At 48.0% G+C, this 22,288-nt stretch overlaps 1 protein-coding gene across 13 annotated transcripts in view; it reads left to right on the top strand.

The window, feature by feature from the left end:
• Fgfr2 (fibroblast growth factor receptor 2) overlaps window positions 1-22,288 on the top strand; it is a 105,613-nt gene that overhangs the window by 38,936 nt on the left and 44,389 nt on the right. For all 13 annotated transcript variants that reach the window (XM_075972466.1, XM_075972464.1, XM_075972474.1 and 10 more), the window contains one exon: window positions 9,491-9,614. In XM_075972466.1, coding sequence (XP_075828581.1) covers window positions 9,491-9,614 — 124 coding nt within the window. The remainder of the gene's footprint in view (window positions 1-9,490; window positions 9,615-22,288) is intronic.

The following is a 22,288-nucleotide window of genomic DNA, read 5'->3' as shown; positions in this document are numbered from 1 at the left end:
ATCAGAGAATGGCCTAAAATTTAGTCTTGTCACTCAGTGGGGAGTTGGGCAACAGGATGTCTATGACATCCCCGAGGAGGCTTCTGGGATGCTAAGTATAGTTTTGCTCCCCCATTCAGCATCATTGATTAAACACCCCTGGGGATACTCCTTGTGGTTTTGCTCACCCATTTCAGCATCACTGATTGAGTACCCTTATTTAGGACAATGTCTAGGCACTGGGGAAGCAAACGCAAGCAGGGCTGGACGTGGCCTAAGTCAAAGGACCCTGGTATGGCAGGGAGGCCAATGTAAGAGCTGGCATTTGGAGGCTGCTGATAAAGATGAAGTCACAAGTGCATGCTGCGTCAGGTGGGCGTGAGAGGAGATGTGGTATTAGCACAATGGGCGAATAGGCAAGGAAATGGAGTGTTAGCACAGTGGGGGGATAGGCAGGGAAATGGAGTACTAGTGTAGTGGCAGAATAGAGGTAAGGGAGAGCCAGGGAAGTCAGTGTGGTAGCATATGCTTTTAATCAGAGGACCCAGCAGGCAGAGGCCGGCAGAGCTCTTTGAGTTCCAAGCTAGCCTGGTCTACATAATGAGCTCCAGGATAGCCAGGGCTACATACAACAACCACCACCAAAATAAACAAACAAACCAAAAAGGGGAGCAGAAAAAGCTCGAGGATTAGTTAGTTGACTTTTTTTGAGGGGGGAGGAAGAGATGGAGTTTTCAAATTACTCAGCGCAGACAGAATTTTAAGACTTTTGCATGCAGAGAGGATGTAAGGTAACCTTATTATGAGGTCTGCTGTGCATTTGGAAGAGGTGAGGGTGTATTAGTTATCGGTTGCTGTGTAACAAGCTGCACCAGGTTGGGGCTTTGCAGTCAGTACCTCACAGCCCTGCTGCACATCAAGTACAGCTGGTGGGGTCTTTAGGTCTTTCCCAGGATGGTGCAAGGTTTTAGCCAAGGCTGGGTTTTCCCTCCAAGGATACACCAGGGAGGGAACTGTTCAGTTGCCATTAGGATCTACTTTCTTGCTTTTTGTCACATGGGCCAACGCAGAGCAGGTGATAGCATGACAGCTGCCATCTTCAGGGTCAGCAGACTAGGAACTAGAGCAGAAGAACAAATATGTCACAGCCTCCTGTAACCTCATCATGGAAGCAATGTCCCAGCTCTTTTGCTCTTCTCCCTTATTAAATGGGTCCCCAGGGAGGAGATGGACCAAGGGCATGAAGGCCAAGAGTGTGGGTATCACTAAGACCCATCTAAGAACCTCCCAGTGTAGGTAAATAGACGTCACCCATGCCCAGTTCTTGAAAGCCGGTGGGAGAGGTGTTCGTGGAAGCAGCATCAGGGTGTGTGGAAGAACGGTCTCTCCCGTGTGTAACCTGGTACTGTGGGACCCAGCCCCCACGCCAGCCTGCTGAGCTTTTGTGGGCTTCTTTCCTGTTGTCAGAGATCGGGGCCTGGCTGAACAGGCTTTCGTCCTCAAAGGTTTATTTGCTTCTGTAATTTTGGCCATTTGATTTTAACCTTTAAAAATGAACATGTAGAGGCCCAAACCCAGAGGAAGATAGGGGAAAGCCTGTAAGTCTGTCTCAATTTTGGGGACAGTTGAGGGTAGGACCAAAGAAGGGCAGTTCTGCTAAACCTCAGACATGGAAACTCTCCCATCATCAACGGGGACTCCTATTTGTTGGTGGAAGCAGGAATCATGAGGTTGATTTGTCCGTTTCTTCTTAGTTTAGACCCTAAAAGAAGTAAGTAAAATTAACAAGTAGACAGATTTTATTAGTCCTTGCTGCTTAGAAAAGGAGGGCCATGGGGGCTAGAAAGATGGCTCAGTAGTTAAGAGCTGGGTGCTCTCCCAAGAGGACCTAGGTTCAACTCCCAGCACCCACATGACAGCTCACAGCTGTCTGCAACTCCAGTTCCAAGGGAATCTCATACCTTTACGCCAGTGCACATAAAATAAAGTTAAATGAGTTATAAAAAAGAAAAGAAAAGAAAAGGAGGGTCACACCACTTAAACTGTGTCCACTCCGGCTCGCGGAAACTCAGAATCGATGCCGTTGGAACTGTTGACTTAAGAGCTGTTTTACTGTGAGAACGGTGGTCAGATCCAAATTCTGCTTGGGAAGACAACCTCTCAGCAGGTACAAAGCGAGCCTGTGAGTCTCCAGAGACTCTTGGTCTTAAAATAAATGGGCTGCACATCATTATTATGGATAAGGAACATTTCGCAAATGTGAGTGAGTGATTACGATTATGGAGCTGTTAGACACAGGGGCTTAATGAGGGAATGCCCTTGATTTTTAACAGGTGCAGGTAGTTTTAATTAACCATGACAACACCGTGCTAAATAAGAACACCCAGGAGGACCTCGAAGAATGGCTGTAGCTTGTGAGGACACATGCCCAGATTGCTGGGTTTTTTTTGTTTTGTTTTGTTTTAAAGATTTAGCTAATTTGTTTTATGTGTCTGAGTATTGCCTGCGTGTGTGTTTGTGCACACGTGCCTGCCCGGTGTCTGCAGAGTTCAGAAGAAGGCATCAGATCCCTGGAACTGGAGTAGCAGTTGTGAGCTGCCCCGTGGGTCCTCTGCAAGAGCAGCAAATGCTCTTAACTATCCCCGGTATTTCTCCAACCCTCCCACCCCACCCTGAGGGTTTTTGTTAATTAGTGTTAAGCTGTTACTGGAGGCCAAGAAAGGAATTTGAATGGATGGGGCAAAACTCTAAATCTGAAGGACATTTTGATGTTTAAAAAAAAATTTTTTTTTTGAGGGCTGGGGAAATGGCTCAGCTGGTAAACCGTTCTCGCTGTGCAAACCCCAAGTTTGACACCAGAAGCCATGAAAAAAGCCAGATATGTTAGTGTGTGCCTGTGACCCCCAGGGCTGGGGTTCACTGACCAGCGAGCCCTTTCAAATCAGTGAGCCTCAAGTTTGGTGAGAGATCTTGTCTCCAAAAATAATGTGGGGATGGGGTACCCAAATTTGACCTCTGGCATCTGTACACACTTGCACAGAAACATACTTATGCATGCCCACCCCCCAAAAGATAGAGGAAAGGGGTGTAAAGGACAAAGGGAAAGCTGGCCTTTGGAATGTGTGGTCCTGACCCCACTGCTCTCTAATCTCTCTCTGCGGTGTGCAGAAGGAGGTTGTGGTCTGGTGGCCGCTGAGATGACCTGTCCAATGTAAATGATGTTGCAATAGAGATTTTCACAACAGGGCAATTAAGGTTGATACCAGTGGGACATCATTTTGGTGATACTGGAAATTTAGAGATTCTGTGGAGCCCCAGGGGCTTCTGGGATCTAGGAAAGTCAACAGCTTTCAGTTTGGCAAACATGGTTCCCTGAAGCATAATTCTTGCTAAAGATGTGTTAAACCTGCCCCAGGGTTCCCGGGTCCTGACATGTGGGAGGTTCCGCAACCAACACCTCCCAGGGCTGGGTCCCTCTTCCTGGTGTGGCACCACCGCCTACTTGAGACTTCCCCTGCATCTTCAGGGCACAGTGTTGGGTGTCTTGGTCCTTGTGTGGGGTTCTCCTTTGGATATTTTCTTCATTGCTATGTGAACTTCTAAACAAATGCACCTGCCAACATTTGACCTGAGGCGCCATCTGGAACAGGCTGTAGCTTTGCATCCCTCAGAGGTGGAAAGGAGAGACCTACTTAAAAACAAGAAAAGCTTATTTATTTGACTGTGTGTTGGGGGAGGGGGCGGATCATGTGGAGGCCAGAGGACAACCTGTGGGAGCGAGTTGGTTCTCTTCTTCCACCGGATGGGTACCAGGGAACCACACTTAAGCCATCAATCTTGGAGGCAATTGCCTTTACCCCTTGAGCGGTGCCATCCTTCAAGAGATACTTAATTGAAGAGACCCACCTAACTTCCACCCCCGCAGAAAGGGCCTGCTAAGTCCCAACCCCACACTCCTCTGACTCCTGCCTGTTTGCTTCGTAATGAAGCAAGGTGTCAAGTTTTCCACAGTGTGTTTTCCCAGAAAGCCAGTGACCTGGAAGTTTCCGTAAAGGAACATTGGTTATTTGTGCAGCTTTTCTTCTTTCTTCATAAACCCTGTCATTCTGGAGCCCACCTCAGCTTTGATGGCCAGGCCAGCCCTGCAAGTTTTCTTACTTGTTTATGACTTTGTGGCCCTTGGCCACCACATCCCAGCATGCTCTGGAATGACGGCATGGGGCCGTCTTAGGGAGAAGGGAAAACACAAAGTCACTTGAAATCAGAGCAATGCAAAACGGAACCAAAACTCAGGCTGGAGGGTTGGCTTGGTGGCGAAGAGCGTGTCCTGCTCTTGCAGAGAATCCAGGTTCAGGTCCCAGCACCCAGGTGTGCCTCTGGCCTCTGCGGGCACCAGAACTTGTGTGCACATTTCTTTCCCATGTAATACACATTATTAAAATAAAAAGAATTAAGTAATTTTAAAAGGGGGAGGCAGGTGGATCTCTGTGAGTTCAGGGCCAGCCTGGTCTACAGAGCCAGTTCCAGGAAAGCCAAGGACAGCTAAGGCCACATAGAGAAACCCTGTCTCAAAGGAAAACACATACACACACACACACACACACGCAACCCCTACCTTCCCAAAAGGACCTAGACTAATTTAAGTATAGAAGTATTTGGCATTCTCCACTTAGTCTTGCCATTTAATTAGACTGGGTAGCTGTGACTGGTCTCCAACTTACTGTGTAACCCAGGCTGTCCTTAAATTCAATCCTCCTGCCTCTGCCTCCTTAGCACTAGGCGATAGGAATGCACCACCACTAGCATCTCGATATTTTAGTATGTGCAGAAAGGGGAGGGGATGGCAGTTGGATTCTAAGTAAAGCTTGACCAGAAGCATGATTCTCTCTGTGTCTGTCTGTCTGTCTGTCTGTCTGTCTTTCTCTTTCTCTCTCCCTCTGTCTATGTGTGTTTGTTCTTCCAACTCTGTCCCCTCTCTGGGTTATGAGACTTAAAAACCCACCAAACATTGTCCTAGAATACCTATAATACCATATTGTTTATCCATTTTTATTATCTCCAAAATTTTTTTGTTGCTCCACATAAGATCTCTGCACCCGTTAAGAAATAACCCCTCCCCTAGCACTTGAGACCCTCAAGTCTAATTTTTTTTGTCTATGAATTTGCCTATTCTTAGTACCTCATGTAAATGTAATCGCAGGATGTTTGCCTTTTATGCCCAGCTTATTTTACTTCAAATAATGTATTCAGGATCCATCTAAGTTCTAGTATGAGTCAAGTTTTGATTCCTGTTTATGGTTGATCACTATCTCATCAGATGGATGTACCTACCAGCTTTTGCTATAATTTGTGTGCCTGTATCTGAGTTGTAGTTTTCAGTTCTTTGGGGTATATCCTTCGTGGAATTGCTGGATCATATGACAATCCTTTGTTTAGGTCTTGAGGGTCAGCGTTGTTAAAGAGCTGAGTTCAAAAGGCGTCGGAGGCCCTGTTGCCACCCACTTTGTTAGCACCTTCAGGCAGCAGGCTGTTGAGTGGGTACCCTTGGGTGTACCTCCTTTGCAGAGGTTCAGGGGTTGCCGACTGGGCAGAGTGAAGAGATTCTAGTTTCCCCGAGTGATGGTGCAGCCCTGCTCTCTGGACACCCCCCCCCCACCCCTGCAAAACAAACCGCTGCTACCCATCAATGCCGGTTTAAGCATTAACAAGTGTTTGCTGTCATTTCTGGGTGATGACAAGCAGCCCCAAGTGCCAGTCCCTCTGCACGTGTGAGCCCCGTGCGCAATTGTATTCAGAAGGGATGGTTTGACATCCCTGGGAGCCCTCTGGAAATAGGGCTGGAGACGGAATAGTGAGGGTGTTTGTGGACCACCTTTCTGAAGCCCAGGCTACGGCAGTTGCTGCTTTCCGGGAAGTCACGGGGGCATCTGTTGACACATGGACACCTCCTTTGAGCTGGCTCAGAGTGCAGCTTCTGGATGTTTATTCCACTTGGTAGCGAAACACCTGGGTATTTGAAAATCTTTGAGTATTTTGTTGTTTTGCAATGAGGAAGCCAAACATCCAGGTGACAGTTGGGGCCTTTGGCCTTTGACTCTCTGGCGATATGTTTTGATTTTGTTTTGGTGTTAAATTGTCATACCCTATTGTCACCTGAACATAGTTGAGGCCTTCACAGGCACTTAAGAGAGGTTCGAGATAGCAGAAAGAGTCTGGGGGGGGGGGGGACCAAACCAAACAAAAATAACAACAGCAGCAAAAACTGTCTAGACCACCTTCTGTCTTCACGTGGGTGGGGTGTGGAGCATTTGTGGAATCTGCTCTCTGTGTTCCAAGCTAACACGCTCAGGGGTTTAGCTTTGGCCTGCTTTGTTTCAGTGCTGAAATGTTATTTCAAGAAAGACCTTGGTGAACATAGTTTTGGAGCTCTGTTCGCCAATTCTGTTATTTGGCAGCTGGAAAATAACGAATTCCACACAAATTTGGCTGTGGGCAGGAATGAAAATAAAGTCACAGGAATGTTGCTATATGCAGGATTCCTCCTGTCCCTGGCCCTTTGTCCTTGGTCAGCTAGAGGCATTCCCCAAAACAGGATCTAGGACCCATCATCAGATGGCTGAGGAGCCCTTCTCTTTCAGTTCGTGTGTCTGTGTGTTCCTGCGTGTGCACACACGTGTTCAGAGGCCGGAGGTTGCCATCCAATGTCCTCCTCAATCACTTTCTATCTTACTTTGTGAGACAAGGTCTTGAACTCGCTGGTTGGCTAGACTGATTATTTTCTGTGGACAAGATACCCAGGCGTAGCATTAAACAACAACAAAAAGTGTCATTAATTTTAATGGGTGCCACCAAATTATTCCTCGACTGCTTTCTCTGGCTTTCTGTCGCAAGTCTCCACTTGTGTCTGTTTTCCCTCACATTCATTCAAGTTCTAAAGTGACACTGATCTTCCTAATTTTTGTTAATCAGCTGGTGAACAAGTGTCTCATTATTGTTTTAATTTGCATTCCCCTGATTGCTAATGAGGTTGAGCAGATTTTTCCCCCCACGGGGGCGGGGGGTATATTTATATTCCCTGTTCTCTGAAAGCGAAAACAATGTATATGCATTTGCCCCAAATGCCAAAACAACTGTGGTCCTGCAGATCTGAGACACTGAGAAGAGCACACGGAAGGGCGAGCGAGGTGCCATTCAAGTGCTGGCTGCAAGGGTCACACAGAATCTTGATGTGCAAACACTGATTTAATACATTTCTGAACTTGGGGCCTGTGGTTCCCGTGTCTTACAGAGTTGCTGCTGTCGTTGTTGGACTTGCTGTTAAACAGCCCCTAATTAACATAAGGCTCTTCTCTCGTATAGAAGTACCTACGTCCCACTGTGGGCAGCTTCTAAGAGCATCGGTTTGAAAAATGCCCAGCTTTAAAGTGCGGGTTTGATGGTGGGAGCAGTGGTGTCGGAAAGAAAATGTGAATAACACTGCTTTGCTGGGGTATTGCTCGAATAACAAGGTTCTAGAAGGGTCGAGGTACCCACCTTGGTATAGGTGCTTCGTATTGTAATAGCATTTTATATTTTATCCATGTTAACTTATTGGTATTTGTAGTGTATCTCCAAGAAGTTAATATTCAGGGCTCTTTCTTAGACTGTCATAGACCCAAGGAAACTCCTAACTGACCGTGTGTTCTGCAAGGGAGGTTGTGGGGAGGGGTACCCCAAAAGGCAGTTGCCAGACTCTGCTGCCCCAAGCCAAAATCAGATGTCTTGGGCAGCCAACGTCACCTCCCTTCACAGTTCAGGGGCAAATCCATTTGGAATATGCCATGTACCAGAGTCTGAATCCAGGCACAAGAAAGACATTGACAGTTTGGATGGGGTCCAGAGTGAGGCGCTGCCATGATTAAAGGCTTATGGGCATGACATTTGAGCGGGGGCTCAAAGAACTGAATATTTACAGCAGGGCTCAAGGCTGGATTATGAGGCTTGGTGACTCTGGAGCCTGTGGCTGCATCCCTAAATTACCCTCCATGTGTCTGGCAAGGAGAGAGCCATTTCAGATATTCCTGAGATCCTGGGATGCAGAAGGTCTGCCTTGAGTTCTGCAAGAGAGCTGGTCACTTCCTCTCCACCTCCCAGAGTGACAGCTTCAGGTAGCACCCTGGGGCAGGAGTTAGATCGGTTCCCGCAAGACCACGGAATGGGGCATGGGTTTCCCCCATTGGGACAACTCATACTGCATGGAGTAGGGAACTTCTAGCTGGGGGTGGGACATCTGACTTCCTCTCAGGCTGCCTTGTAGGCCTTGCAAGGAGACCAATGTGATTCTTTTGAGTAGAGCACGGGCTTTCTCTGTTATCAGTCTTAAGCCCTCAGATTCATTCCCTCTTGCCTCGCTTGGGAGTCAGTTTTCCTCTGCTACCTTCCTGTGCTGAACTCTGAGGCAACTCCACGATTGTGCAAGGGTTGGGGTCAGTGGCATCATCTAAGCGGGGTGACTGCTCAGCCTCGTTCCTGACCCTTTGCTTGGGTTGTTAAGAGTGATCCAGCTCCTCTCCCCAATGGCACCACGTGATGCACTGCTGGGGAATGATGATCTTGGCTGTGAGCTCAGTAGCAGTGACCCCACTCTGCAGCCACAGTGACAGGCTACTCTTACCCCTGTTCACAGGTGCATCATGGGACAACTGCCCTGCCCCTGTTCTTAGAAATGCATGGCTATGCGGTGGTTCTCCTTACTTTCTAGTTTAGGTTCTCACAGGACGAGTTCATTAGAACCTGGTGTGAGCTGACAGACTGGGTTGGGACTCATAATAGGTCAGTTTTACATGCGCTTCTTATCTTTTGGAGTGTCTCAAGGAACTTACAAACAGATACGTAACTAGGAGTCCTGGTTCCCATGTCTGGAATTCTGGGAAAACCAGGAACATGTGCCATTTATTCAAGTTGAAGCTTCTTGAGAGAAAGACACAAGAGGCTCTGAGAACAAGAATAGAGCTGACCCAAGGGCAGAAGGTGTGGTATATAGTCCGTGATCATCAGTGTTGGCCCCAGGGAGTTCCGTGGTGCCCTGGGGACTGCAGGCTCCCACTGAAGGGTAGCCTTAGGAGTTTGCCTGCCAGTGATGTGTGGCATTGTGTGGCTTTGTGATTGGTCCTCTTGGCCATGTAGGTTCTCCTAATGGAACCACGAATCTAAGACAGGGGCACACCTTTGTGTACCCCTGGATAGCCCTATGTGTTCAAAGTATGCCAATACCTGCCTGTTCTAGAGAAACCTTTCCTTTTGTTCATCATCGTCCTGAATATTAATTGCGAGGGCAGTTTACAGTTCCTCTATACTCCACTTCCAGCAACTTCCTGGGGATTGAACCCAGGCCACATGCGTGTTGAACACACGTTCTGTCTACTGAGCTAAACTCTCAGCCCCAGCCAACTTCATTTTAAGTCAAGGAAGGATACCACAGGTATCTGGTGCTGTTTGTTATCAGTAATCAGCTTCCCTTTGGCTTTTCCAGGTACGAAACCAGCACTGGAGCCTTATCATGGAGAGCGTGGTCCCGTCGGACAAAGGCAATTATACCTGCCTAGTGGAGAATGAGTTTGGGTCCATCAACCACACCTACCACCTCGATGTTGTTGGTGAGTTTGCCTTTTTGGGAGCAGTACACCCCCAGTCTGTTCTAGCGCAACTCATTTAAAACCACAGCAGGGAGGGTATTGTTCTCCTCACACTCAAGGAGAATCAGCTTGTCTCCTTTTTGTACCCCTAAGATGTCATTTGAGAAGGTTGCTTCTGTCATATGACTGTGTTCTGTTTCCCAGGTAGCCAGGTTATAGAGCCTTTGTGGGGTCGTAGGTGCAGATCTTTTGGGTTCCTAAGCATTATCTTTTATCGGGTGCCTGCAGTGTAAATCATCTTATTCTGGAAGCTAAGATTATTCTGAATAATCTTAGTCTGTGCAGGGAGAGTTTTAATTGTGTACTTAAGTGTGTCTGTATGGATATGTACAAAAGAGGGCAGGCAGTTGTAGAGGCCAGAAGAGGGCCTCAGGTCTCCCAGAGCTAGAGTTATAGACAGTTGTCTACCGCCCAGTGTAGATGCTGAGGGCGGAACTCAGGTCCTCTGAGAGAGCAGTATGTGCTCTTAGCTGCTAAGATGCCTTTCCAGCCCTGGAAAATTATGTTTTTAAAGAGAGGCAACGTTGTTTAAAGAAGGGCAGCTTATGACACTGGCTAAAGAGGAAAGAAAAAGTTAATATGATGGAGCTGTGTCTGGCTGGAAGAAAAACGTCAGTGTCAGAGATGGTCGTTAGGTAGTTCAGTGTCTCTTCCTGGGAGACATTTCTCTGAGCAAAGGAGCCGCCTATGCTTGAGAGCTCACAAATGTATTTTTGTCGCAGATAAGTAGGTCCTTTTTTGTTATCCATCGTAAGGTTACATAGCCCGTAGTTCTCGAAAGGAACATTTCTTCCCAAGTTTTACAGTTTTATTGGTTATAGTGAGTTTTTGTTGTCACTAATGAAGAGATTTGATTGGTTGCTATTTTAGTTACGATTCTTGTTATTACTCAACAAAAGCAGCTTACTGAAGGAGGCTTTCACTCGGACTCAAAACAGTTTGAGTCTATCATGATGGGAAACGCATGGAGTCAGGAACAAGGCACCCCGTCCTTCTTTTTGTGCAGTTCATTTAATGGGGTACCCTTTTGTAGGATATACCCTCCCACCTTTATGAATTTAACCTAGAAGCTCCTGCATAGACTTGCCCAGAGGTTTGTCTCCTGCGCGATTCGAGGCCCTGTCAAGTTGGTAGTGTTTGCTGTCACACATCCCTGTCACACATCCCTACAGGAGTCTTCAGCTGGGCTGTCTGGGCTGTCTGGGCTGCAGGGATGGTGGGTTCAGATCTCTTCCCTGTAGAAGCTGTCTGTGCTCTCCTCCCGTGTCCTCAGTCACTTCTTTGGGTCTCTCTTCCATGTGCAGACTGTGGACTGAGGACTCAGCTCTGCACTTATGGGATTCCAATTTGATTTTTCACGGCCTTTGGTGACCCCACACTCGCGTCTACCCACTTTACTCTGTCAACAGAGGCTCTCCTACATCATTTCCTATGCATGGTCCTGGTTATTCTCTTACTTAGGGGTATTTCTGTCTCTTTCAAAAATACAAACTATTTGAAAGGAGAGTTTGCAAATTCTCGAACTGCCCAAGAACCACTAGAAACCTTCCTCAGTAGAGGATCAACCAAATCACATAGTTTTGTTTAATTGAAGATTTAGGTTAACTAAAAGTTAAACAGAAAAATCCTATTGGTTTTTTTCTGTCTGGTTAACTGAGGTTATAGTCACAAAAACTATGCCTTACCGAGCCTTGTTTATATCGTTTTTAACTTCCATTTGAGTATAAGCATTCAGGGACAAGAGTATTTGAGTGGTTCAGAAGGCTTAATGTGACATTTGATAGGCCATTGCACAATATTTACCCTCTATCCACTAAAAGAGTGTTAGAGCCTTCTTTTATGTCTTAATTATTTGCTTCTATGTTTTTTGAGGTAGAGGTCTCACATAGTCCAGGCTAGTCTTGAACTTGCTGTGTAGTTGAGGATGACCTTGAACTCTCCTGATCCTCCTGTCTCCGCCTCCCTAGCTTGGAGATTGTAGGTTTTGCCCCTGTAATGTAGCTTGTGGCTCCCACTTCCCCATCCACAAACACTGAGGCCTGAAGTCAGGGCAAGTGCTCTATCATTGAGCTATATTCTAGACATTGTCTTCTTGTTTGTTTGTTTTGTTTATTTCAAGACAGAGTTTTTCTGTATAGCCTTGGCTCTCCTGGAACTCTCTCTCTCTCTCTGTAGACCAGGCTGGCCTCGAACTCACACAGATCCACCTGCCTCCGCTTTTCGAGTGCTGGGATTAAAGGTGTGCACCACCATCAGCCAGCTATTCCAGACAATTAAAAAAATATGTACATGATATATTGAGACAAGAGCTTGTTAAGTTGCCCAGGCTGGCCTTGAACTTGTTCTGTTGCCCAGGCAGGTCAACCTTTTGATTTTTTCTGTCTGAGCATCCTGAGTAGCTCATCTTACAAACTGCATCATCAGGCCTGGCTCTGGTCCTGTTTCTTATTGAGACATTTGTGGTATGCCAGGCTCAGATATTTTAGTAAATACACACACACACAGAGGAGTGACGTGTGAGGGGATTTCTTTTGTCACAAATGGCTCTAAATCCATTCATCAAAGAGCACATGACTTGGGACTTACTTCAGGCTGCGTGGACTGAATCTGACACGGAGTGTTTGCATTAAGAAAAGAAAGTTAGATTTAAAAATTAAGTAATTTATTACGGAGGAAAAAAATCGTTCTGTAGGAGTCCTTTGGGATTTTAGCCTAGCACAGGTCTACAAAATTATTCATGATTGGGGCCATTCCAAGAACCGAGGAGTCAAGGCAGGGCCGCTGTAGCCTCAGGGTCTTGCTTACAGCAGGTTTTAGCTTGAGTTGTTGTGCTGAACATTCAAAAGCCCCTCGCCCCACCTCCCCTTTGAGCTCCCTGGCAGCTCATCCCTGTGAAAGCTCTGAAATCTCTCTTAGAGTTCAGGGCTGGGATTTGAATGGGGCTGCTGAATAATGGCACTGGGCTGTCTCGTGTTAATCCCCTGGCAATCAGTCTTGCTGAAAAGAGCGTATGATTCAGTGGTGTGATGTGGAGGGAGCGTGGAGTGTATGGAGTAATGCAGAGAGAGGCCTGATTATGTCACAAGTTTGGGAGATCGCCCAGCTCAGCCCGGGCCAATAATGACACAATGCTGGTTGGGAATAGCCATTAAAGCACAACTCCAGTGGGTTTTTTTTTCTTTTCTCTAAGCCCTGAACCTTCTTTATAAATAGAAGCCAAAAGTCAATGGAATATAAGACATTCTCGGTAAGGATGGAGGTGTGAAATACTCTTTTTTTTTTTTCCTGAAAACCCCAGCAGTTGCTTTGAGAAGCACTAATAAAATGAGAATTGAGCCAGCTGAGGAGCCACATAGAGACTTACAGGGTTGGCAGTCATTCTGAACATCTTGGCAAGTGGAAACAGAAAGAATTCAGGCTTAGGCAACAAACTCCTGGTGGCCCTGGAGTCCAAATGCGGTACTTTGCTGTGTGGTATCAGGATTTCAGTTACCTCTTACTTCACAGAAGACTAGAAACTCTTTCAGTGACCAGGGAGTCTGGCTCTTGTCGGAGTGATGCTGTGTTGCCTGCATCTGGGGTTCAGGTGTTACGCAGCATCAGGACCGCAAGGCTCCACCTCCACACGGCCGTGTAAAGGCCGTGTAATTTAAACGATACTCTTGTGTTCTGGAATAAAACAGCAGGCCATTGTGTGTGAGGAGATTGCGCTTCATTTACAAGGTCCTTTTAGGAGCCTTGCTTGATCCTCATTAAAACGGACACCATTACTTTCCAGCCATTTATAGCAAAGGAAAATTAGCACGAAGCTCCACGTCTCGGTGATTGTAGCAATAATAAATCAGCCTGCCAAGTATATGGCTGTGGGAACTGGTGAGTCTTCACCGTGTTTCCTCAGTGAGGGATGCTGAAGTTCTTGATTTGATGGGTGCCCCGCCACCATCAAGAGGCATCTAGAAGTCATTAACTCTTTTCACTGGGTCTGACCCAAGATCTGAGGCCCTGGCATCTTAGGAACAAATACAGCTCGGTGTAGTGATAAGAGCAGCCATCCCAGTGGCAGGAACATCTGGGCCTCAGAAGAGCTACTGAGCCCTTCTGAACCTGCTTTATAACCAGTAAGATTGAAGAAGATGTTTATCATCACTTGTGGGATGGGTGTTTTAGTACCCTAAAACTTCGGTAACGAATGTCCCCGAGTGGGTTACTCTTCAATAACTTTTGTTAGTCTCAACCAGGAGAGAGAGGGGGGTGCAGAGGGAGAGGGAGACAGAGACAGAGAATGTGTCTAGTGGGGTGTGCATGGATGTGCGTGGATGTTGGAGGACAACTTCAGCTTCTGTGCTGGTCCTTAGGAGCCATTCATTGTCCCCTTCCCTCCCCCTGGTCTGCCACTGTGACCTTGGGCTCACCACTTAGGCTAGGCTGGCTGATCAGAGTACCTGTGCCTTCCCAGCACTGGCTTTGCAAGTGCACACCATCATGCCTAGATTTTATCCGTTGGTTTTGGGGATCAAACCAGGTTCTCGTACTTGGAAGGCAGGTGTCTTAACTAGGCAAACCGAGTACCATTTGGGGACCAGGAGGTGGACTTCTGTTTCCTGTTGACTTTGCGCCCCTGGTTACTGATGTTACCCAGGCCATCTTAGACTGGCTTGGCTGTTGGGCTTACAGAGGATCACAGAACCTCCTTTTTCTTCTTCCTTCCCTCACCCCGTCTTAAAGTTGAGGAAATTTGGGTCAGTGATGTCTGCAAGGTCTTGAGAAGACCCCGGCGCAGGCATCTCAGACACGGTCTCCATGGCTCTCGGACAATTAGTGTCAGGCAAGGGAGGGATCACTCAGTAGATAAAGCACTTGCCAAGCAAATGGACTCAAGGGCTAGAGTTTGGACCCTTGAACCCAGGTAAATGCTGGGTGAGTGTGGTGGAGACAGGATTCCCTGAGCAAGCAGGCTAGAGAGATTAGCTGTGCCAGGGAGCTCTGAGTTTGAAAGACCCTGCCACGAAGAGTAAAGTAGAAGAGGAATCAAGGAAATTCCTGATATGAACCTCAGACCTCCACAGATACATACGCTCGTGGACCCATACAAGTTCAAGCATACATGTTTACACACAGATGAAGAAGTGGGGGATTAGTACCCTTCCTCCCTCATTTGGCTTTGAATTATGATCTTGCTAATCATTATAAATCTATTGGATACTTATTGGTGACCCCCTTCTCCTGATGTTGGATATGGGGGGGGGGGTGCAGAGTGTGTTGGAGGTACAGTTAGGACCTCAGATCCCTTCTTAGTTTGGTTCTCTGGAATCTCATCTCCCAGCCCCGGCGCTGGATGGTCGGGGCTGTCATATGCTGTTCTTCACCTCTGGCTGGCTGAGGGTGGCTCAGCGTTTCCTCCAGTCCTGACTTGTCACTGGCAGGCCAGGATGACTCGGTTGGCTAGCCCTTGACACAAATCCCCTACAGCTCAGCTCTAGACGTGATGGGACACAGCCTGGCAGCATGTACTGAGCTCCTCAGGTGTGCATTCGAGAGGAATGAGGTCTGACTTTTTCCAGGTAGACCGTTAAGCCCTGCTGTCTGGCCAGCCCATGGCCTGGAACCTCTGGCAGGCTCCAGGGAGAGAGGGAGAGGTTGCACAAAGCTTTGGTTTGCTGCTCAGAGGCTGGGATGGCAAAGACTTTAGTGTGATCTCAGAGCAGTGAGGGAGGGATCCGAAGAGTCAGAATTCCTAAAACCATGTCTGCTTACCCGGTGTGGCACCTGCCGTGGGTCTGGAGTATTCAAGTCATTGATGAAAAGTAACATTAGGGGCTCAGGCTGGGGTGTGGTTCAGTTGGTAGAGAGCTCTCTGGCATATATGGTGAAGTCCTGTGTCCCATCTCCATTTCTGCATATAACCAGGTATGGTATGGCATGTCTGTGATGCCATACCATACCTGGTTATATTTGGGGAAAGGATTCGAAGCCCTTGGTCATCTTTGGCTACAAAGTGAGTTTGAGGCCAGCCTGGGGTATATTGGATCCTGTATCAAAATGAAAATAAAGAAATGTCAATAGCTAGTTTAATAATGACTCAGTTGACCATCGAGTTCCTTGTAGAAACTGCCACTAGGAGGATCGTCTTGATTTCTGATGAGGAAGATCTTACGTGCGTCAGTTTCCTTCTGACAGTGGCTTCTCAGAGCTTTATGTGACAGGAACGGTCTTGGCTAGAGCACTGAGAGAACCCCGGAACATGATCTGGAGGTTTCAAGGCACTGAATGCCGATTTCCCCTCCATTCTTAGTTGGAAGGCCTATGCTCCTCCAGGGCCAGCCAGGTTTCCGCACTGGGCCCCCGGGGGGACCTGCAGTGGTTTCCTGGTGTCCCGGGCCTTGCCTAGATTTGTCCATATTTACGATCTTGCTACCAATTGACACTGTCCCGTTTCTTGCTGTACCCTGACACCTGATTTATGCTAGGGCTGTCTCTCACCACCAGCTCTGGACTTAGGAAGTCTAGCTGGAGGGAGGCAGAAAGCTCCTCCACTGCAAATGGGCTAAGGGTTAAGGTTGCAGTGAGGGCCTTTGTGCAAACACAGAATCATAGCCCCGAGTGGGAGCCGGTGGGAAACACATCACTGTTGCGCTGGGGTTCCCCCAGCCGTTTTTACCTTTCCAAACCGTGGCTGTCACAGGATGTGAGAGTCTCTTTGTCACATTGTGTCTTTGGGGAGTCCGGTGAGAATTATGTGGGGTGTAAGCGGTCAAGTCCCACTTTCGCCTTCTGTGGCCCTGGGAAGCCCTGGTACCTCTGCGTGTTGATTTTTTAACTGGACAATGTGGGTGTTTTGATTCATGTGTATTGCTGTGATCATATGCCCTGTACCACTCTGGGGAAGAAAGGCATATTTTGCCTCCCAGACTCAGAGGTATTTCAGTCCATCGCTGGAGGAAAGGCAGGGTGGAGCTGGCTTTGTGGTGGGGGTGTGAGGTGGAGTGGATGAGAAATCGGGGAGGGCATAGTCAGGTATGCCACCCACTTCTGCCAGCCAGGCCTCACCCGCTAAAGGCCGTAGAGCACTCAAGGTGATGCCATCAGTTGGGAATCAAGCATTCAAAACCTGAGCCTATGGGGGCCTTTTCTGATTCCAACCATAACGGGCAATATCCTACTTTCTCTATAGCACCCACCGAAGAAAGAGTTGCCATGAGAGCGGTGCTCTAACTCATGGCACAGGTGACCGTTGGTCACTCTTATTAGGCAGTTCTGTGCCTCTTTGCTGCCTCCAGGCTGAGACACACACTCAGCCTGTTTTTCATTACCCGAGGCTTAGTACTTTCTTCTGGATGGGGGTTTCCAAACTCCCTGGGGTCAAAGCCGTTTAATGAGATTTCATTGCTCCAGAATGATTCCGCATTCCTGCCTTACCACAGGGCTTCCCGGGGGCAAAGTCTGGTCAGTGATCAGCTGCTTCAAAGGCATTGACTGGCAAATGAGCGTTTTCCCCGGAAGAAGTCACCCTTTGCAAGCTCTGGGAGCAGATGACAGCTCATGGGTACCAACCTGCCAGGAACCTGTCGGGACTTGGTCATAGTCTACTCTTCTTGGTTCCTGTGAACTTTCAGATGCCCTTTGACCCACAGTTGAGAAAGGAAGGTTATTGATTCCCCTCTGTTCTGGCAAGAGTCCTGGTAGAGGTGACTGGCAAAGAGGGCTAATATTTGGTTGGCTGTCTGATCTTTGGCATGGCATCTGGGTGGGAGGATGTAGAAGTGTTGCGGTCAGGTTAATGTCTTACAGTTCAGTGTGTGAAGATGACTTCTCCTGGGACTGTACGCAGGAGGTGCAGGTCGGGGCAGGCGGGGCAGCGGGGCAGGCGGGGCAGGCAGGGCAGGCAGAAGGAAAGGTACTCAACTACACTGGAAGCTAGCATAGCTGGATGCTGTGTGGACAGCAGGGAGGGTATATGGTAATGGGCCCCTCGGGTTGAGCATCCCTAACCTGCCAAGTCAACCTCCAACATTTTAATTCCCTCACTGATTGCAATTTTCAGAGTTTGGAGAAGTTTAGATTTCAGAGTTTGGGGATTATGGATGCTCAACTGGTAAAGCAGATGCACACATATCCTGATAGCTGAGAAAGACCCTAATTGGGAGCACTTCCGGCCCAAGCATTTGGGATGAGGCACGTTTTCTCTGGAGCAGGCAATTTCATGAGCAACTTCTCTTCGTCTGGGGCATCCTAATGTATTTCAAATTCTGAAACAGAAAAACTGTGGAGTTTTTAATACATGTATTCATACAACTTAGTCAGCACCCGCTGTTATGAGCCAAAGGGTTGTGTAGTCGAGTCTTTGCCAGCTCCCACCTGGTTTCCCCTTTGTAAGTGATATATTTAGGTTCGCTCCCCTGGACTCCCCCCTTAGCCTTACGCCACCCAGCTGTTGTGTTCATCATCTTCCTGTTTACTCTGTGCCCACAGACGAGGAGAAGGGAGGCTGTGGCTGGGAGATGCTGCTAACATAGTGGATTGGATTTGGAAGGGTGTAGTTTTTTTTTTTTTTTTTTTTTTTACTGGTATGGTTTTTACATAGCAGGTCCAGGGCAGGAGGCTGTAGGGAGGAGGTGGCCGAGGACACTGATGTTGCCATGGGGATGGTGTTCCATCTCTCCTGTGAAGAGAGAGGATGTCACTGGTTTAGAAGCAATGTTAGAAACGTCCTCTGTATTGTATTGCGACGGTGGATCCTCTGTCTTGACAGTGCAGAGTTTGGGATCTGGTGATGACTCTGAGCCTTTCCACGACTGTAGTGCATCTCGGGCCTCCGGTAATTCTCCGCCTGCTCGTTTTGGCTCCAAGAGAACAAACAGTGGATGGCTCAGCTTCTCCTGTTGTCAGTACCTGGGGGAAGGCATTTCTTGTTTGCTCAGATGGGCCGAAGGCTTTTGCTTCTGCTTGATCCACACCAGGAGCAAATTAAGGCATCTGAGGGATTAGCATGGAGCTTTCTGGACTTCCTCTAAGAGAGGCTTTTTCAATGGTGAAAGTTAATGATGGGAACCACGTCGTCTTCTAGATCCTTGTGCCCACACACAGCAGTCTGCCCCAGTTCTTCTTGTCACCCATATGCTGCTGCCGGAGCTGTAATATGTCATCATGCTTATACCCTTATTCCATTAAAACATGGCCTCGGATAGCTTTGTACACAACTATTAGTTGAGCACCTGGGTGAATACTTTTCAAGGACATATTTCTAAAAATAGGCTAACTTGATCCTTTCAGATGGATTTGCATAGCATTCGAAACCCGAGGCATAGCATTTTGGCTTTGGGGGTTTCCCAGTGATCCCCGTTTTGTTTCTTTGCAAATCATTTGAGAGAAGATGTGGTCTAATTCAGAGCTCGGCCTTTCTAATAAGAGGGTGTATTTAATGCCTGAGCAATTAAAAAGGAACAAAACCTTGTCCAGCACGCTTTTCCTGTGAGGGCAGCCCAGCTCTGCACACTCCAGCTAAAATCACACATTCCTGCCTTGTGCTGCTCCCCCAGGGTAAGTGGGGTGCAGGGCTTGATGGTGTCCTGCCCAGTGGGGCGGCTCAGCTGTGTTTACCTCTGCTCCTCAGGAGGGAGCCTGTGGACAGCTGACGTCTGAGTTGACATCAGCATCCACACTGAAGCCCAGTGTAGGGGGAACCTTGTGTAGACTTGGTGTTGAGAGAATAACCATCATTTAGTAAACTGAGCAAGGTAATAAACTTTGCTAGCCAAGAGTGTGGGTTTGCCACGACCCTAGGAATAAACTTTATTGATTCAAAAATATTGCCACATTTGCTCTGTCTCCTTCTCAAAAAACTGTGGTTTTGCTGGAATTGTAGCTCACTTGTGGAATGAGTGCCTGCCTAACACACGTGAAGCCCCAGGTTCCATCCCCAGTACCACAGAAACCAGGTGTGGTGGTGTACACCTGTAATCCTGGGTGGAGGCAGAGGGATCAGACATTTAGGGTCATTGTTAGCAATGTGGCTAGTTTGAAGCCAGCCTGGGCTACATGTCTAGCATAAAACTGAGCCTTTTAAACTGTTTTTTTTTTTTGAAGGTATGGTTTAGTGAACTTGTCTAGTCTCCTGAACTTGTTTATCTCCCCAAAGCCAAGTCCCCTTTAAAGAAAAGCAGAGGCACTTTCAGATCTATATGGTGTAAGCACTGTAGGTGCTGACACACCTCTGAAGACGTAAAGCTCAAGGGCACCCTAAACATTGGGGGTATAAGTGACGCCAAGCCCCGCTCCTGTAATCTGCCTTAGATGATCTAAATTGACAACCCAGCAGGTAGAAGGTGCTCCATGTCAAACCGAGTCATCGTCTGTGACATTCTTTAGCGAAAGTCCTTCGCTTGCTCGTGCTTGGTCTCCCCAGCCCAGAGCCCAGCCAGCCAGGCCTCTGCTGTGCCTGTCCACGCCAGTGAGCAAGCACAAAGGAATCAGCCGTGTTTGGCTTCTAGCACTTTGCATGGTGCATCCTTCATAACAAACTTTGTGACTTCGGACCTGGAGGGAAGACACTTCATCTCTCCCTAAACAACCTTGCTCCTCAGACTTTGCGGGTCTCTGCAGAGGTGTGGGAGAGGGTCTGGGGTGGGTTGGTTGGAGGCAGCCAGAGCCCCAGCCGGGTTCTGCAGGGCTTTGCATAGGCAGATGTTCCAGCAGGAGGGGTGGCCACCCGCTGGAACAGCAGTGAAGAGCAGAGGAAAGACAGCAAACCAGGCACCTTTCCCAGTGCAAGCTCTGTTCTTTCAGTGGTACAGAGGGCTGGAAAGAGGTTCAGCCATTAAGAGTGTACACTGTGCCAGGCGGTGGTGGCGCACGCCTTTAATCCCAGCACTCGGGAGGCAGAGGCAGGCGGATCTCCGTGAGTTCAAGGCCAACCTGGTCTACAAAGCGAGTTCCAGGACAGCCAGGGCTACACAGAGAAACTCAACTGCTCTACAAAGATCCAATGTCTCTGAGCTCTGAAGTGTGCATACTTTGAACCTTCTTACCACTCACATTCTTAAAGGTAACAAAAATAAATGTTTTTTTTTTAAAGTGATGCAGGAGTGGGAAGGAGTTGGGGAGAGGGCTACATGGGTAAAGTTGCTTATTGTGTGGACATGAGCATGTGAGTTTAGATCCCCAGTAGCCATGCAAAAAGTCTAGGGAGACAGGAAGACCTTGGGTTTGCCGACCACCCAACCAAGTAAGTCGCTGAGCAACCCAGGTCAGTGAGAGCCTGCCTCAGACCTCAGGGGGAAGGTCTGCTGAGATGGTTCAGGGATTACCGTGGTGGCTACACAATCCTGATGATCTGACTTCTATCCTTGGAACCCACAGAATGTGCAAGGAGAGAACCAGCTGTACCCAGTGCTGTGGCAAGTGTGCACTCTCTGCATACATCATACACATGATAATAAGTAACATAAACTAAGGGAGAGAGTAGCCAAGGGAGACACACCCGGTACTGACCTCTGGCCGCCACATGAAAGTGTGCACCTGCACGCACGGGGGTGTGTGCACAGGAGAAAAGAGAGATGAAAAGAGAAAAGAAGGAAAGAAGTAATAAAGAGCTCTGGACCTAGTGGTACCTAATACTTGAGAAGCCAAAGTAGGAGGGTTGTGAGTTCAAGCCCAACTCAGGCTATAGAGCAGGGCCCCACATTTAAAATAGAATAATAATTCAGGAGACAGAGACAGGCAAATCTCTGTGAGTTCAAGGCCAGCCTAATCTACCCAGGGAGTTCCAGGACAGCCAGAGCTATGGCGGGGGGGCGGGGGGGGGGGAAGGACTATGCACTAATATCCTGTCCTGGGCACCAGCACTCATTCTGAAAGTGCTGTGCTCCCTTGATCCCAGCTCCACACTACCTTTCTCTGTTGATCATTTTTAGTTCCAGCCATCTTTTGCGCTGATATTTGGGGGCTGGGAAAAGCTTAGGGAAAACAAAACTCAGAATCCAGCTGGATTGAGCCCGTCTGGTGTGACTGTGTCAGCAGAGGCCTGACAGGGCAGTGAACTCATTCTGCTGAGTGTAATGAGCGTGAGGCCTTTAGCAGGTTTCTGGGCCCTGAACACCCATGAACGAGCAGCTTTGATGACTGCCTTCCCTAATAGCCATGCCTCATGAGCTGATCTAGGGCATTCTCATGCAGCAAAATCAGCCACCGCCTATTGTTGAGAGAAAAGCCAGGCTGGCTTTAGGAAAAGAACTCTCTTGTTTTCACTTGTCTTCCAAATCGCAGAGCGTTCTTTTCTCTGTTCAGCCCTTTGCAGTTGCTAAGAAACTGCCAGTTTGGAAGAAGGGCAATTAAAATTTGATTTCAATTTAAAGATAGAGCAGGCGAAGTTATCCATACTCCTTGAATGAGTGGGTTGTTCAAGAGGGCACTGGCTGCATTGAGGGCCTTCCTGGGGACACTTCAGGTGTACTTCAAAGAAAGTAACTCAACTTTGCCTTCCTTCCTTCCTTCCTTCCTTCCTTCCTTCCTTCCTTCCTTCCTTCCTTCCTTCCTTCCTTCCTTCCTTCCTTCCTTCCTGTGATAAGTGCTGCTTAACTTTTGAGGAGAAAAATCTCAGGATACTGGGCCATACCGGGAATCCAGGGACTCTGGGCTTG

Source organism: Microtus pennsylvanicus, chromosome 5, assembly GCF_037038515.1.
Source record: "Microtus pennsylvanicus isolate mMicPen1 chromosome 5, mMicPen1.hap1, whole genome shotgun sequence".
Lineage (NCBI taxonomy): Eukaryota > Metazoa > Chordata > Mammalia > Rodentia > Cricetidae > Microtus > Microtus pennsylvanicus.
Note: the sequence above shows the minus strand (reverse complement) of the source record. Positions and strands in the feature narration are given on the sequence as shown.